This window comes from Zootermopsis nevadensis, unplaced genomic scaffold, assembly GCF_977971745.1.
Source record: "Zootermopsis nevadensis isolate Lab colony 2312 unplaced genomic scaffold, Znev_1.0 Znev_ptg000027l, whole genome shotgun sequence".
In the NCBI taxonomy this organism is placed as follows: domain Eukaryota; kingdom Metazoa; phylum Arthropoda; class Insecta; order Blattodea; family Termopsidae; genus Zootermopsis; species Zootermopsis nevadensis.
Genome location: NW_028259159.1, coordinates 1,076,835 through 1,095,545, shown reverse-complemented (window position 1 = coordinate 1,095,545; position 18,711 = coordinate 1,076,835). Strand labels below are relative to the sequence as shown.

Below are 18,711 nucleotides of genomic sequence, written 5' to 3'. Positions count from 1 at the left end.
GGAGGCTAAACCATATTCTTGTTTTAAATGTATCTGTCGTAGTGGCCATGCATATTTTTGAGACGGGTGTGGCAGCGGCGAATCCCAAAAATGTTCTTTTTTCTTATAATTCGGGCGATCACATCGTCAACGCCAAGAAATGGAACAGAGAGAAAAAGTAATGGCAATTTAATATACAAAGTTTTTAGTTGCTAGCGGATAGATAATTTGGTTTGTGGCAAGACTTTAATTTTGCTCTTGCCTGCATAAAGTTAAGGTACGACCTAAGTGACATGTAACCGGTAGTGATACGGTAGATCCAGAAAATGGATTCTTTGGATCCGGCGATGATTAAAATTTCTGTTGTTGGACTTTGAAAATAATTGGCGCTGCCATCTGGCAGCAGTATGAGTAACTACGCAGAAGTATGTAAGACTTGAGGTTTTCACAGCGGTGAGTATGAAGACTTCTGTCTTCTGGGTTGTTGCGCTGTGTAGTCTGGTCGATGTTAACCAACGTTTCAGAGGTCATACTGCCTCCGTCATCAGGGCGATTCTTAGTATGAAGATTTCTGTCTTCTGGGTTGTTGCGCTGTGTAGTCTGGTCGATGTTAACCAACGTTTCAGAGGTCATACTGCCGCCTTCATCAGGGCGATGAGTATGAAGATTTCTGTCTTCTGGGTTGTTGCGCCGTGTAGTCTGGTCGATGTTAACCAACGTTTCAGAGGTCATACTGCCTCCGTCATCAGGGCGATTCTTAGTATGAAGATTTCTGTCTTCTGGGTTGTTGCGCCGTGTAGTCTGGTCGATGGTTACCAACGTTTCAGAGGTCATACTGCCCCCGTCATCAGGGCGATGAATCGCCCAGAGTGTATTCATACAGACGTTTTGATGTTGCCTTGTCTCGAAATGTATACATTGAGAAACTTCTGAATAGTATGATGTCATTTTCGAGAAGCTTCTGCAACAGCCCGGATCACTATTCATCAAATATTACTAACATAACACTATATTTTTCGTAGGCATACACACAATTGATTACTTCTAAGATAGATTGGAACAATTACATTTTAAATGACCCCTGTATATACAATACTTTATGTATAATCTTCGTTACCTTTTAGTTTTCATTATATTAGATAGAGCTACAATATGACACCAACATAAGCTGTTGCTTTGTTTTACAGTTTTCTCGGGCGCCGTGGAAGTATTAAGTCTCACTTTATTAAACTGTGTTCATGCAGTTGGATCGCGTTGTAATTATTTTTGCACGTTTGCTAAGAGTACCGAGGAAAAGAGTTTCTCACTTAATCAAGGAGTTTCCCGCGACGTTATCTTTGAGTCTAGAGTCATTTAAAACATATTCTTAAGTAATGGAATGCACGGAAAAATTCCGATTGTGTATAAGAAGATTATGCACAGCGCTTGGTTCCTTAACACACGTAAATATACTTCTTCGTATAACTACACTTTTAGTGGTTCATTGGTACTTTGATGTTTCTTTCTCGTTAACCACAACACATTTTTCTCAGCAAAATAGTCTTCGATTTCTTCTAACGATTTTCCTTTAGTCTCTGGGAAGAAGAGGTATACGAATAATGTTCCAATTATTGAAGATATGCCGAACATCCAAAACACGCCGTGAGATCCCATCGTTTGCAACATGAACGGAAATACTTTAGCTATAAAAAATAAAGAAAGATTAAATATAGCAAAGATGTAACCACCAAAAGATCCTCGTATTTTTACTGGCAGTAATTCACCAATGGCGATTCCTGGCAAGACAAAAAATCCGACCGTGTTGGTGGCTACGTAGGCGAGGATGAAGCCGGCTATGATCCAAGTGTCCGATGGTTCCGATGAAGGGTGACGGTAGTACAAGAACGTTCCAACTCCTAAGGCTGCAGCCGATGACCCTAGGCCGGAAAAGAGTGCTAGCGGACGACGGCCAACCCAGAGGAGAAGGAAACAGGCGATGATGATAAAGATGAGACGGCACACTGCCGTGAGGACGGCTACTAGGAAAATGTCAATGCCTCCAGCTTCGTTTTCTGTTTCGGAAATGAGATTAACTGCGTAAAATATGACGAGGTAGGTGCCAGAGATGATTTGGATGAGGTTGAACACGTTGATGATGGCAACTGGTTTGAGAATTTGCGGTCTGAAGAACATCTTCCAGCTGGAGACGGACTGGTGGCGGATTGCCTCCTCCTCCTCTCTATGAAGCCGGCTAACCAGCTGCTGCAACTCCAGTTTCGCCTGTGGAAACAAATGCTCGTAAGCCTCACACGTTTTCACAGCCATAATCATGTTACGAGATATGGGGAGAAACGAACAATTCATTAGGAAGTCAAACAGTCTTTCTGCCAAAACGCACCAACACAAAACCGACCGCGTGACTCCAGATTTCGTCATCGCTTGAACGGCGCTGCCCTACAGTTAAGCGTTACACGAACTGGCTGTTATGTTAGGAGTAGATTTAACGAACCTGTTTAGATTACAGAATCAAATGACGTCGAATAAGGTAGATACCATAAATGAAGTATAAGAAACTGGAAAGAGTCGATCATGGCCTACTTTAAGAGAGTATTCCAGTATTTGGCGGTAGATATTTAGCAAGACTTCCAAGAAAATTGTTTTATATTATGAACCTGTTATTGCATGATGAACAGCTTTATGAAAATTTTTATTACATATCATGTAAATTACGGATTTAAAGGAACGAAATAAAACTCGTCCGACGATTGTGAGATCTTTTTAAATGCTTTCGTTTTGTCCCCAACCTTACAAGAATGTCTACCATTATGTCTAGATTAGATAAGAAAACAATCTGAAACCATCTATTTGTGTTTTATCTAATTAGGACCCGCTACATTAATTAATTAGCTGAATGATTAAAGCAAAGCTCACTTTCTTAGCAACAGAACGATGCTTATTTTTAATAGTAAGGCCTATATGCTTCGAGGCGGAAAATACCAACCGTTTTTCTACCACTGTATGCTCCACGAAGCCAGTTGAGGGCTTTGCCCGCTTCTTCCACACGGTTATTTCTGACGAGCCACACAGGACTCTCTGGCAGCAGGGAGAACGACAAAAGTGACAGCAATGGTAATATTGTCGCCAGCCACGCCACTGTCTGCCAGTGCAGTGTTGCTCCCAGTACGTAGACGACGAGGATGCCCATCGAGTAGCTGACGTAGGGGATGCTGGACAGAAGACCGCGCATGCCGGGCTCCGCCACCTCGCCCAGAAACACCTGTTCACAGCACAACATTTCACCGCCTCGGTTTTCCATCCCCCATGCACAAATCTAACTTAACGCCATGAAGTAGTAAAGTTTTTCTTGAGAGCTAATAGTCGATCAGATATTCGGTCAATTTTCCGTCTTTTACGGATCCCTAAGGTTAATTGTCGTGTTGTCAAGAGCCTGCCACAGGATTCTATCCTGAGCCACGTGGATTATTTATTTGTGATTCATTTTAATATTGTTATCCCACGTTTTCTTGTTCTTCAGGGCGATTCAAAAGTCTCCATACATCTGTCAGAAGAAGAAGTGTTGAAGTAGGAAGTGATCCAATAGTTCCTGTGCATACACAAGCCCCAGGTGACTTGTTTTTCACCTGGCTCTATGTCCGTGACCAACACTCGTAACTTGCAACCGTAAACAAGCTCATCACGAGATATGTGTTCTTGCAGGTGCACAGGGACTACTGAATCACTTGTTTAATTTTGTGTTCAGTAAATATTTGCATTGAAAAGAGTAAGTTGTTTGTGATGGCAAGTACCTACCTGTCCCGGCGCCGCGGAGAGGCCCACAGCCAGTCCGGCCATGATTCTGCCTGTTAGGACGATGGCGTGGCTCTGAGCCACCGCGATCATGACCCACCCCAGTGTGAGGGGTAGGATGCAAATCTGCAGTACGCGTCGGCGACCCCATCTGTCCATCATGAGGCCGCTCATAAAACTCCCCACGGGCGTCGCGGCAGAATGCACACTTGCTGAGAATTATGATTCACATGAGAATACACGATTTTGTGGTAAATGTAAACAGTTGGGAAAACGTGTGGGCTGGTGGTGACTCAAGTCTTTTAAAGGAGAACACGAAATTGTAACTCATACTGCCTTGATCCATATTAATATTATCTTTCTATCTCTTCCTTGGTCTTGTAATTGAATGTTTTCTACAAGCCTTCCCACTAAAACTCTGTATTCATTTATCGTGTGTTTCACGTATCAAATCCTTTGCAAAGTAAAAGTTGTAATCAGAGGCGGGGCATTTATGTTGGCCGTCTTAGCCTGGCTGACACGGTTAATATGAACTCTTCGCTCGCGGTAGTAACACTACGAATTAAAGAATGTGGTGACTATTTTTAAAAAGGTGTAACTTGCTGCACCAGTTTCAATTTATTGCGTTTCAGAATCACCGAATATTGCGTGTAGATTAATTTATTTCCCTGCTTGTTTAGAGGCGTAATCTGTGATATATGACATGAGTAATGACTTTCATTCTGATGGCACGTAGGATGGTATGTTGACTTCGAAACATCTGGCATGATGTAGAGCACTGTGAAGTGACTAACCGTGTCCTCCAGGACTGTTAATACACCGCTTTAATCCTGACCTCTTAGTTTGATTTCCCATGGATATAAAGTATGAGAACTATTATGCAATTGGGTCACTAGCTACTGTAGAACTGGGCCACATCAATGTACTAGCGTAGTACCTAGGTTGATTGTTGTGCTATGCTGGGCGCATGGTATTCACCCTGCCAGACGTCTGTGATCTGTCTGAACCAAATGTCTAGGCTTCTGATTCTTTCCGTAGTTTCCACTTTGTATGGTAGGTTATGAGAGCCTTCCTACTTCATGACCACGAACTCGGTTATTTCTTTGTTTGTTTTACTAAGCTGTTGACCTGCTCAGTTATTTAGTGCAACATGAGACTAGAGAATATGTCCTACTTTCGACAACACGAACTGATAAGCCTCTGATAAGGTTACTGAGACCTAGATAGCCTGAAACCTGTTACCACCGAAACAGGCACCGTACTGGTTGTCTTGCCTGTTATTTGGTCCGGTAGTGGCAACGTCAATCCATCTATCCAGAAAGTTGAACTTCCAGTCCGTCATGTTGCTTGGCGACACAGATATGTCTGGACGAGATGACGTGTGTCCAGGATGCCTGACTTTGTAAAGTCTTGATAAAATTTGGTTCCTGGGCTCAACTGTTTCAGTTATCATCATCACCTGTGGCTCTTAACATTTATAACAGTGGTACGTTATTAACCTATATAGTGTTTAAAGCGGCCGAAGCGCGTGGCTTACTTCTGCATTCTCTGTATATTTTTTCTCGCGTCTTGATGATTCGGCACATACGTGAATTTACCTATTATTATTCTTATTAAATTTTTGCGTATTATATCCATTCACAGAATAAAACATTTACTGCATGCTGGCTTCATCAAGGCATTCCATCTACAGCACACAACGCATTTTATCCTCTTAAACATAAGAGAAACGAAGATGGACACAGACGTAATAAGAACGCAAAGAAACAGCTGAGTATGAAAGAGTGACCTAGATATGACAGTGCACACCTCAAATAAATTTTAGTTGGTTGAGGGGTCGTAAAGGTCAATACCCTATGTGACGTCTCTGGAAGGGCCAGAGTAATGTGACGACAAATGACGATCGTCTAATCTTGTCCTCTGACCCTCCCTCGCTTGTAACTTCCGCAAATGTCCATCACTAGTAAAACAATGCACGATTTGAATAATTGGCATTTAACCTATTAAAACGACACCATCCAGTGTGATGTGTGACTGCATATCCCATCTGCAATGTTCGGTGCGATGAGGTACTAACAGTTACGAGATTTTTTTTATCCGAGAACTTTTAGGATATATTCATTTTCCTAATTTAAGATTGGCCTTGTCCACAGCGTTTCGGAGAATGACTGTTTTTGACTTCACTTAGAAGGAAACTATATGTTTGGGGGGTGGGGGTAGTTAGGAAGTATGCAATTAATGCACTTTATTTTTGCTCGTTTCGTAATAAATATTTCTGTCGACCTGTTTTCACTCATCTCTTTGACGTGACACATCTCTGATTTATATTTTTACTGCCATCCTCTACTGATGTTTGAGTGAATACTGTCCTTGAAGGTAAGGATAGTATAAATTCTGTACAATAGAAGATATCTAAGTTCCGGGGTCCCAGGCCAGACAATCAACACAGATACCTTTTTGAATAAGGGTTTATGAAACCTGTACAGTAGAGTAAACCTATATCGATGCCTTGGCATTCCATGATAGTCAGTGAAAGGATTCCTGTTCTGAGTCTGAAGAAGTATTTGTAAAATCTGTTGAATAGAGGAAGCTCGGGTTGGCGTGATTATTTACCGATCCATGAGCCTAGATCTTCGTCTGTGGGCAGCGTACTGTTGACGAACTGCAGTTGAGGCAGCAACACAGCCGAATACCCGATGGGCATTCCTGCCCCCGCTGCTAGTAGAAACGCTGCCCCCGACACAAGCATCTGTGAACGTACATCGAATTCCAATGTCAAGTTACAAAAGCGAATTACAAGAAATGAGCGTAGTGTTTGGTCTTAACTACAAACGAAATGAAAGCAGCTGGTCTCTCCAACTTTTGGCCAGCCCTCAAGCCTTCTTAAAACATTCGTTCACAGTGGTTCAAAGTCACCCTAAAATCTAAACTCCACAGTAGCTTTTAGAATAAGACAAGTATTTGATATGGCTTGATCGATCGTTCCTTATTCCACCTAAAAGCGAAGTTTCAGTTTCAGAGTTTTTGTAGCCTCGTGAAACACGAGTTTTACCAGACTCACTACTTTTTCGTCTGTCTGGTAATAAGAATAGATTGAAAACATGTTGGAAGGAAATGACACAGAACCAAAACTCCTGCAGCTTTGCCTACCCTGGTTCGAAATCGGTACATTACCTGTGGGAGTATCCCTTGTAACGTCCTTTTACTCTGCGGGTGAAGCTCATCCGCCGAAACGAAACCATTTTTCTTTATTGTCGTTTGGGAGGACACCACTTTCAGTTTGACAGCCGCTGTGCCTCCATTCAGGATAGGAGCAGCTTCTTCGATCCTGCAAATAAACAAGATTATAGCCTTCAATCTAGTTTTAGAACTGCGTTCCAACAAAGGGCCGAAATATTATAGTTTTATCTGCTTTCATATATTAATGTTAAACTTCGTGTCTCGGAAAATAAATTAAGCCTGTTTGGCTACAAAGTGCTGAGAACAGTTTTTTGACTTGAGAAAGAGGGTTGATCAGAATGATGAAGAAACTTAAATACCTCAGATCTTCATCATATGTACTCTGGTTATTCGAGGTAGAGACAGAAATACGGACAAGGTGATTGATAGAATGAAATTATCAATTGCGCAGTTTAATCATAGCTACTGTCACATCACCAACTACGTCACGCGAGGCGAATTATGAGCAGGAAGTCAGATGAGGCACAAATGACGAAGACATTCCTGTCCAGGTACCGTGTCTCTGTGTTGAGAACGTGCTGTATTACTCGTACAGAACCTTGCATATTCTTTTTTGCCTCCAGCAAACTTTCAGTCTTCTGCTGCCACAGACTCCCTACCTCAAGTATTTGACAAACTTTGGCGAGTAGGTCTTAGCCTAATTCCCTACTTATAATGAAGGATACAGACTCACTGCACCAGCGTGTTTATGTCCGTCGGCCTCATAACTTTTCAAGTGCTATAGACATGTTAGATATAAACATGCATTTAGGATAGCATTCGTAAAATATATATAAAAACAATTCTACAGTCTCAGTAGGTAACTCAAGACAGGTAACTAAGATAGCGCTGCTATCTTTGCAAAGGAATTTTAAAACTAATTATCACGTTTATGCGCATGTCAGAAGCTGCATGAAAGATGAAGTTAGATGCCAGATTAAGCTTTCAGTTATAGCAAACCTTGATTTAAAAGAAAAGTGTGTACCTCAGTGTTAAAAATGCAAACATTAAAATATGTAAACCAAAAATTAATAAGGCTTTACCGTTACCACAATTTTAAAAATCAGTTGTACTTAGTTGCTAAGACGTTACTTGCAGTTTGTTGCATCATGAGCCAACACTCTTACGACATATAATCGTTTCATTGGCCTCTATTACTCCCACTTTAGTAGTGGACTGTTCTTATTTCGTCTTATTTGGACTATACAACGTAAAATGATCAAATGAGTAATCAGTAGTGAACTAGAAAGATTTGGAAGGAAGTGGTCGTTTCCTAATTCAAGGCACTGTCTCGACATTTACCTGGAGGAACTGAAGAGAGCTACGAAAACCATCTTTTAGGTAACCGGTCTCCGGGCTGAGATTTGAACCCGGGACCTCCCGAAGATGAAATGCTAACCAATCTGCTGTGATTGGTGTAACAGGCCGTAGTGTTTGGCATTTGAAATAAGATGGCCCCGTAATATTTATTTATTCACAGAACTATGTTTTAAACTGCATATCTTACACAGGATAGGATGCTGCCTCTGAAACGTCGGTAAACTTCTACAATACAGGCGATCTTCTGGGTTGTTGCGCGTGTATTATTTTGGCTGTGTGCCTACATTTTAGTTCTGATGATGGAGGCAGTATGCTTCTCTGAAACGTCGGTACTTGGCCTCCTGGCCAAGACGCCGTCTGACTCGATCTTTCCCCTGGTCCCCTTTTGACGTACATCGTGATCAGCTTATTAGTGTGTACCGGTAGAGCAGTTTATTTCCACCCGGACACTGTCATCCGTGTAGAGTTAGGTGAAGTTCGGCCATGAACCAGTTCTGTAAGGTCAGTGATACAACACACTCTCGTCTGACATGTTCAGGTGTACTTAGAAATCGGATTTACTCTTATTAACATGCTTTCTTATTACGTGTTTACGTCTGTCCCGATTCTAGTAAACTCTTTTTATTCAGTTATCAAGGTGCATAGAGGTTCAATATTTCAAGATCAACAAATTTTGGATATTATGCTCTAAATGTTATACAGGCGCGTATTGCCAAAGACGTCGACGGGCCTTCAACCCAACGAACAGGATGTTGAAGGAAGTGGTCGTGACCTAATTTAAGATACTATCCTTGTATTTGCCTCCAGGTACTGAGGGAAACTAGGAAGACCTCGGGATGGTCACTGGGCCGACATTTTAACACAGAACCTCCCGAATACGAAGCAGGAATGTTAATTACTCGAACGTGACTTTCAGAAGCAGTTCTCCTATTTCGTAATTAGTTCTTGTGATGTGTGAGGTAGAACTGACCGCGGCCCGAAACTCCTATAAAATTAGCGCCAAGTTACGTGATTCGCATTAATACATTTGTCCTTAAGACTTCTTCACGTCTGTGTCCTTGCAGTACATCTTATATAACGACAACGGACTCTCGTGATTGTGACCTGTTTTTTAATTACGTCTGCTTGAACGTTGGGTTCGATTGCCAGACGACCCGCTTAAGCTGAAAATATCGTATGAAGAAGAAGTAGAGGTGACGTTCCATCCTTCCAATACCGAAAGCTGGTATAGTTTTATTGTTACTGATATCACACTTTACTAAACTCTTTATCGTATTGAAAATGTCACAGTTATTATGAACCGGAGTTGTGTGACGAACGTCCACATAAAAGCCAAGGCCAGCGAACCACATTGTAATTACCGATATCATTATATGCCTTAAGGGAGATTACCTTAGGGATATGTAGTTGTTATTTTTGTTTGTTTGCTTGTCGACGTAATTTATAAGAACCAAGCCAAAACCCGATTCCTCTAAATAAAAGTGAGCCTTGATACAGTATGATTATTGATGAAACAATTTTCCGAACGATGTTTCACACCAAGAAGTTCTGTTATTTTTATGACAACTCGTGTTGCGAACTCCCGCATACAGGAATATACATCGTTCTGATCCTCCAACTAAACGCGAGATTTAAACACATTTTTTGACATACAATTTCCTTTATTGACGCCTCAGATTTAGAGCGTTACTGTGAACGCTGAAGATGGGACCCTGGAATTTTCATAGAAGACATTCTATTGTTCCAAATAAAAACGAATTTTCCTGGTCGAATTGTTTTATTGATACGAACACTTCAAAGAAAAAGACTATAAGGGCTCCACTTTATTAAATATGCTATTGGTTTCTGTTGGGTTACGTTGAGTCAAAGGTGAACTGTTTTGAAGCACTAACATAAATATTAATATTCATAAACAGATTACTCACTTCACAGGTATCTTCTCCATGTTTTCAAATTATTAAATATACCCACTGTATCGTGTTGCTTTGGTTAACAGTTGCAGACCTGCTGTCAGGTTGGTCGTAGCATTTCGTCACGTTATGTCACGTTGCAGAACTGCGCTTCCTTGTTCGTGCGACCAACTGTTGTCGTCAAACCATTGTAACAATAATATATACTGACTGGTCCGCTCGCTGCCGTGTGCTATGCGATGAGGGAGACCACCACTGTGCCCCCTCCACCACGGCGTCTCTTAAATTTCTCCTTGTAGCTTACACATGCCAACTACACTTTCTGCCAGTTGATTAAGATGATAGATTTTATAAGTTTACTCCATATCATTTGCTAGGCCACTGGTTACCTAGTCCGCGAGGGCACTGATGTCTCTAATAAATCGATTGGCGAGGTCGTATACCAGCGTGTTTCATTGAACTGATTGGCCGGTTTCTTACTACACAAACACTCGCCTTATGTGGAAAGTATTATTGAATTCTAAAGGGTTTTGACGACGGTAGTTTACACTTAAAAATTATTCATTGTCAGGACTTTTTCCATCGTCTGTTCTTTAAAACCACGACATTTCGGAGGCTGGTTCTGTCTCCGTCTTCAGGTGAGAGGTACCTACTCTGTTGGGTCCTTTAGATAGAGCTAGTCTCTCTCACTGGACTGAATTTTAAACTAATAAAGTTTACTCAACACCGATACTTATTCATTGCACACAATACTTTAGGCCAATATGTAACTTAATGGACTAGAGTATTTCTGAAGAAGCTAATAACAACTCAGTTGATCAGGAAATTTCCGTCTTTTGTGTAACGTCTGTGTCTATAACCACTTTCACAAGTGCCCCTCCCCTCCTTACACCCTGTCCTGACATAGATGCATCTAGTCCACACGCACTTATAATTTAATAAGAATGCCTGAAGGTACACCGAATGAACCGTACAGTTTATAAACGCGTTCTGCGCTACTCTCAGCTTCACAAAAACTGCAGAGATTATTAAATTAAATGTCGCTTTAGTCAGAACAAATGTATTCCACACTTTGCAACCAGGAATTTGCCTATCCCTCTTACTTCAAAATTGTTGCAAGAAGTACACGGAAATGAAATTAAAAACAAATTGGTTATTTTGTTTGTACTGTGTTATTCATCTATAGGTTACCACAAGGTTTGGGTACTAACATTTTATATACTAACACCTTCTTCTTAGGCTTTACTTATTGTGTGTTTGTGTAAATATGTGTGGGTGAAATGGAAATGAATGGACAATTGAATGGTTGTTACTTACATGAATTTGGGAATGGAACGCAATTTCCATTACACAATGCATGGCCGGCAAAAACTACTCAGAAGTGGTACACAGCACAATCAATCGCCACAATAGCTCTGATATTCCAAATTCATACTCGGGCCTCCACAAATTTGGGGCATAAAGGAAACGCAAAGAAGTTATTGGACAAAGTTCTGACTAGATTGTTATACATCCCCACTCAATGCATTCTTTCGTTCTACCTTCATGAAGGGAGGGCTAATGAAGGGATATTCATATTTCCTATAACATAGACAAAAGATTTGGTTCCGAAAAGTGCTATATTTTAAACCATCGTTAATTGTATAATTTATGTACGGAGTTATAAGTTTATTGGTATATTCGGATAACTTTCAAAGTAAAACCAAATTATTTGTAATTAGCCATCATTTCAGTCAAAATAAATTGCTATATGGGCATGCAGTTTACTAACTGCTGGACTGTTAACCAGAATTTATATATGACCTGTAGCAAATATGCTAAATTTGTGTGAAGTGCAAAGTGTAAATCAGCTTTAGTCAGTGCCCCCATGTGTATCAATAACCCCCCCCCCACCCCACCCCACCCTTCATTAGCTTCAACAAAACTACAAGCTTCAGTTAACTGCAAATTATCCGCTGCTGAGCGATGGGATCAAACTGGACACAATGTCACGGAAAAACGTATGTGGTTATTGCAGTCTCCCCGTTGCTTACCGCTCATTAAGGGTCGCTGGCTGAATCATTTAGAAATGCACAAACGACATCTGTCTTAGAGTCGTAGGGTTTTGTAGTATGTAAGCGTTAAGCGGGCAGCCTGTATTTAAAGAGACATCACTACATAATTAACGAAGTGTTTCTTGTGTCATTGTGTATTGCCCCCCCCCCCCCAAACAGTGTTAGGTACACGAAGTGTTAGGTTGTTAGATGTATTTAGATATAGTACCGTGCCAATGTACTTGGCCACATTGGTAGAGTAGTGTGTCCGCAGGCTGGAGCAAGCTTAACACACCTGTGGTTCAGCCAGTGTCGGAGGGAAGCAACACACGAAGAGGTCACGAAGAGACACATCAAATTATTCGAGAAGCTTTTAGTCATTTTGATGTTGATGTAGGCTATGTTCTCATACAGTACTCGGTCGTTGTTTCAGCAGATTTTCAACATTTCTTTTCTGTACAATTTCCGACTACAAAATTCGGAATTCAGAAGATAGTCAGGAGGCTCGCTGGAGTTTACATCATGCGTGTCTGACTCACACTCATGGCACTGCTTAAATAGCAGCGTTCTCTTAAATAATGTCGCAATATAATTAATGAATTAACAGATCGGGTATATCCGTTATCGTTTACGCTGCCACGCCAGGACGAACCATGGTCCTGTGAGTTTCAAAAATCATCTTTAAAAACATCAGTATTTCGTGATATAATTTGCGGAAAGACATACCTGCCGAGATCCCAAATTAATGAGTGTTGGAACTGATGGAATATTTTCCTTCATAAACATTGCTTTTGCGAAGTCTGAAACTAAAGGCCTCGTAGTCGTCTTTACTTATACGAGTCGTTGATAAAAGAAATAAAACAATGCTCAATAAATTTGTAGTTATTTGTCTCCAATGGCAATAAACAGCAAACTGAAAGCAATGGTACTCTTGTGTTGTGTCTTCCCGAATAAATTGATGTCAATCAGTGTACAAGTTTAAATTGGTATCGCCAGCAGTTGATAAGGTTGCAAGGACGAAGCAGCGTGTCGCCGACTGTAACTGCGTAAGGTAAATTTACGTAATGCTGACAGACATCGTTCAGAACAGACAAAATCTTACGGGAATTTTGAGACTGTTTAGACAAAAGCGAGATGGCATACACTTAGTCAAATAGCACATGAGAAAAAGTTAGCTGAGACTGTACACAAATCCAGTGGAGGCACAAATTGTCAATAAAACGAAACTACGCACACATCTTTCAAGTGACAGATAAGGGCACGTTTAGATTGATGAACAACAAAGTGTGAATGTGAAGAGTAAGCAGATTATAAATATCAAAATTGTTATTATTTAGAAAAAGTACTACATTGTAACAAGATTTTGTTAGTTGGATTAAAAAACATATCAAAAACCACCTATGTGGATGTTGGATCATCTCTCATTTCACTGGTCTTGCCTGGTTTCGCCTTTATTACATCTTCCATATTTGGCCCCTAAAGGGCCACTTTTCTTTACCTTTCCAAACCTAGCCCTCACATCTGATCCCTTATAGACCCCACCTTGATAAAACGTGACTTTATTACCGTTACATATTACGGTGGACACATAATCGAATTCAATTCATATCCCAATAAAATGGCTACAAAACGACGCGGAGTGGTGTATACTGGTGCAATCACCCTCGTTATATGTCTTATGTAATTGCGTCATAGCGTGTGTTTTGTCGTAAGAGACTAATGCAGATGTAACTTCGGTCAATGCGACAAAGAAGTGAATAGCGGAAATTTGTGACAGGAGTAACACAACAATAGATTCACGATACAAAGAAGGTCGCAATCATTCCATTATAATGTCACACTGTGAGATCCTACTCAGTAGACCTATAGTGCTTCAAATATTCACAGAAAATTTATTTTTATTTGCTGAAAATACGGAAGAATTATGACCTTGCAAATAAAATAGCTAAATTCACCGTCGGGATGTTCTTGGTGCCAATATCGGCGCACAGACCGCCTGTTCTGTGGTTTTCTTCATCCCTTCCTCGTAAATGATGGGACAGTCATTCAAAATTTGCTTTGGCCATTTCATTCGCCATACTTTATAATTCACAATTCACAACCATCCTATTATTAGATGCTACATAACCTATGCAATCGAGAAATAATTGTTAAATAAAGAGTCAATATATCTTGAAAATTCCACACTTTTCCTCTACTCTCAAACGTACTTTAACGTAGATTCATAAATATACTCTATACTTAAAATATAATCTTGATTTTAAATGTTCTCTATTAATCGGCCGAGATAATTTTGCGAGTTTTAGTTGCAAAACCTTGAAGCCACACGAAATTAAAGATTTACTTTATTCCTTGACTTGGTTTAAGTTTGTTCACAGTTTAATTTCGACAGACTTTAATGTCTGACATGTTCCGCCGTTCTTGATTGAGCGGAAAGAAACTGTGAATATCTTTTAGAGTTACAATTTCTAAGTAGGAGATTCCAGTGCAGCAAGTAAAATCTGAAATTTTTAAAGCTAAAGACATGATAAGAGAAGGAAACGAAGACAAGAGGACTTATGTAAATATTTAGCAGGGAACGTAAATACTTTGAATATGACTGTACTGAGGGACTTTGTAAGCAGATATAATATTTGCATAAATTTGAAGGTTGTTACTAATTGGACTTAACACAGTATAGCTGTTGCATACCGTAGCCTGAGTAAAGGAAAAATGGTTGGTCAGTGCACGTGACGAGTGCAAAGTATATTTTTCAATAAAATATATCTGTATTTGTGGCTCGTAATGTATTGATGGATCCCCTCTTGGTATACCTATCATTAGGGGAACAGTTTCAATGACCCTTGTAAGGCAGGTATATATGACAGACAATTCCGTATGCCTTCGTGCATACATTTTAGTTGGGAATGGCTAGTGTATGTAATTAACACGAGACTTATATTTTAGTAAACACAAAAGCGTTAATTTGCATATTGTAAATTAATGTGTTTAGACGAACTAGTAGACGATTTATACGAGGCGCATACGGTCTCTGGATCATTTGAACACGGTGATCAGTAGTTTGAATGCCCCAGGGGATATTATTTCTGTCTTGTCTAAATTGTCCTGTGCGGTTGTGTGTTGTGGAAACGGAAACGTAAATAAGTGGAATGAAGAACGCGAGTTCATTAGAGTTTGCTGCTGCTTGATACTAATTACTGGTTATATGGTCAGTGTAAATTGGGGACAATAGCCTTTATGAGTTAGTAGAAATTTATGAGCGTGGTTTGCTTCAAGTCGGACTTAAAGACTGTTGTCCGCTATCGCTTGTAAAGAATGGTGACTGTACAAATTAGCTTCCGTTGCTGATTAGCTAAAACTGACTTGTAAAAAGCTCGAAAAATAACATGGTAACATAACTTAAAATTGACTTATTTTATTGTTTCTGATGCACTGTAGTAAAACATTGTGTGGCAATCGCCCTATAAAGATAAAGCGCATGTGATTGAACTCTGAGACCTATCGGCGAGGCGTCAGTCGTGGGATGGAATTAGGGCAGCTGTGCTCCTTTTGTGTTCTGTGTGGTATAGGAAAATTTTGACTGAAGCGTCTATAAATAGTGGGGCAGTAGCGACCCCATCTAGCGATCTGCCAAAAGGAATACGTCTAAGAAGAGGTAGTCCACAGGGACTGTTTTCGGACGGAACATGAGCCTGCCTGAAGTCGGTTCGCGTTAAGTTAATGTGTAAATATAACAATAATGTTTCAATTCAATTCCTTTATCATCGGTATAGTTGTCTGATAAGGATTACAAAACGTACCCTCGTCATAAGAAGCGATAGAAATACTTTTGCCAAGAAATGAGAGAATGAGACGCAGAGTACATGCGAGTACGTTCGTTCGAAGAGGTTCGTCTTCTATAGTTTTGTTTGACACATGTAAGATTTTGTTTTCATATGCCGGCATTATGATAAGGCAATTAGGTAATTGAATAGTCTCGAACCCCCTTTATACAAGGCGAAATTTTATGGTGTGACGTCACATGCCGGGGGTGAAGAATGCATGGATGGTGTCTGTGATATGTACGTATGGAACGTGAACGTACTGTACCTGTGACTAGGCATTATGCGTTGAATAAACATATGAAGAGGACTTTGGACAAAAAAGGTCTGAGTGTACAGAAGCACGTAAACTGTGGCGAGGCAACGAGATCTTTCAGGATGTCTCATACTACATATATCCTAACTGTGGGTCCACCCGAGTCATATGCGTTTCTTGCACTCAGTGCACAACGTATTGCCTTTGAAATGTTATTACACGACCAAGGAACCGAATTTTATAGAAATCAGACGGCAGGCGTTTGGGTGATTGCTATGTTATTTATTACTTACACATAGATTGTTTGAGCCCTCTTGCTTACCGCACCCCCCCCCCCCCCCACCACTTAAGGTAGTATCCCGGCATTTGCTTGGAGAGACTGAATATAATCACTAGAAACCTGATTCAGAACAGTTGGTCTTCGAAGCAGGAATGCTGACTTGTCTGAGAAACTTGACCATCGGGGATACCATCACAGGCCCCTTCCTGAATACGCTCTTCATCTGTTACTGTCATTCTGCTTGATTCAGGAAAATAAAATGTGTGTGGTTGATATAACATTGCTAAGAAACAAACATAAATGGTCAACTGCGATGTCACTGTGTCAAGAGCAAGGTGCAGTTTTGCACAAGGTTGATTCAGTGACCCTAACACAGGGTTACAAAGAACAGGTTCTGAAAGAAAATTGCATGTTTCTTAACTGCGATTTCTAACTACGAAATATAAAAGACATCACATAACCTTCAGATTCTAGTCTGCGTAACTGTTGACCGTCACATTGTGATGTAGTATAAAACAAGATGGGCGGAAAACGCCAGTTCATTCCAAATCTTACGCAGTCCCAGTGACACTTCTGTTGGTCATTGGCAAAATGACAGGTCTAACAGAGACTTTAGGGCCACCCTGCCCACCATTTGGCCCCTGTCCTAAAGTGGTTAAACCAGTCCACTTTTTTACATGTCCTACTTACTTAATAGACCTATAATTAGTGGGATTTGAGATTATCACGGCGATGAGTACGAGTAGAAGTTTACCTTCTACCAGACTACACTGCAGTGCAACCCAGAAGACAGCCATTTTAGACTTACATTTAATTATCTTTATATACCTTTATATATTCTTAATTGTCTTTTATAACGAGGTTTTATGATGATGACGTAAAATGTTAGGCAAGGAGAACACATCAAGAAGCATTTTGTTACTTAATTTTGTACAACCATTTGTTGCTTTGTTATAGGCCTTCCTAAAGAAAGTCTTTCTTTATAGCCAATCGCCCGTGTGATGACCCCTTTTGTTACATATAAATTGGCGTGGATTGCACTAAGACAGTACAACTGAAACTATATTTAACCAGACTTAAGCTTCACGGAAATCAGGTTCGGTAATCCAAACGGTACAGAACCATATATAACTTTGTATTGAATTTTTAAGTGACAGGTTTGTAATTTCGCATTCAGCTTTTTAGTTCACACCTACAATTACGTTAGTTCGCCATTGTTTAATTACTGATTCTCATGGTGTTTCTAATGGCAGTTACAAACAGACTCAGAATAGCCTACCCGTCAGGTGTTGAAGTCTTCAGTTCACGGGTTGACCCGTACTTGTAGCTTCCTGTTTGTGGGATAAGCTGCTCACACTCGCTGTCCATTCTGCTGCTTAACCGCCCTCGTACTATGAGGCTAACCTCTGTTTTAAGTCAAGCGGGCTTATCGACAAGTCCAAAGTCCAATCTGGGATATTAAATAAATATTATGGTGTTACGCGACACCATAACCCCCTAAATGTTTACACTACAGTTCGGGAACTTGATATCCATTTATTGAATATTATTGTATTTAAAGTTATGTTTGACTGTTGTTGTCTAGGAGATCAGAGGTTCTGTTCTTGAGGCGACTATGCAAACTGAGATTTGTCTTCTATGGTTATGGCCTAGAAATTTTTTAATAGCCAGTGTTTAATAAATTACAACAAAGAAAACAGTGATTTACATTCTCTGCAACCCGGTGGTGAAAAAGAGCAGTTTTTTCCTTTGTCTTTGAACGTGTTCTTTGCCGTTGGAAAGTTGAGACATTATGCAAATAATTTTTCCTGATTTCAAATCCGTGCCTCTTTTCCCGGGTTCCAGTGGTCCTTGGCGTCGGCTAACACGGTAATGTGGCCGTAGTTCTTGAAGGGTTGAGAACTGCTGTAGGGTCTACTGACTGGAATCTTTCCATGAAAATAGTCAGAATAGCTGGTGCTTTCCGAATACTCACCGTAGGCCTCACTACTAGACATGGCTGCTGGGTAATTACGTTTATTGACTTGTGCACATGAAATTTGAATTATTTGTCTGCAATCTGACAGCTGCTGCAATTAACCGAATTGTTTAATGTAATAATGATTGC

The 18,711-nt window shown here is 40.4% G+C and overlaps 2 protein-coding genes across 7 annotated transcripts in view; one reads left to right on the top strand and one right to left on the bottom strand.

The window, feature by feature from the left end:
- The window catches only part of LOC110828533 (uncharacterized), a 281,385-nt gene that overhangs the window by 118,637 nt on the left and 144,037 nt on the right, over window positions 1-18,711 (top strand). The window lies entirely within an intron of this gene.
- LOC147872444 (facilitated trehalose transporter Tret1-like) lies at window positions 153-17,983 on the bottom strand. 4 transcript variants are annotated; one of them, XM_087356722.1, is made up of 7 exons: window positions 10,230-10,603; window positions 8,492-8,798; window positions 6,940-7,093; window positions 6,379-6,514; window positions 3,769-3,977; window positions 2,960-3,235; window positions 153-2,238 (listed from the first exon to the last, which is right to left on the bottom strand). In XM_087356722.1, the coding sequence occupies exons 4-7, from the start codon at window positions 6,512-6,514 to the stop codon at window positions 1,444-1,446; spliced, it is 1,416 nt and encodes a 471-aa protein (XP_087212848.1). In that variant the 5' UTR covers window positions 6,940-7,093; window positions 8,492-8,798; window positions 10,230-10,603; the 3' UTR covers window positions 153-1,443. The 4 variants fall into 4 exon arrangements, with proteins under 4 accessions (XP_087212848.1, XP_087212847.1, XP_087212845.1 ...); XM_087356721.1 differs by having other exon boundaries at window positions 8,589-8,798; XM_087356719.1 differs by lacking the exons at window positions 8,492-8,798; window positions 10,230-10,603 and adding an exon at window positions 17,884-17,983.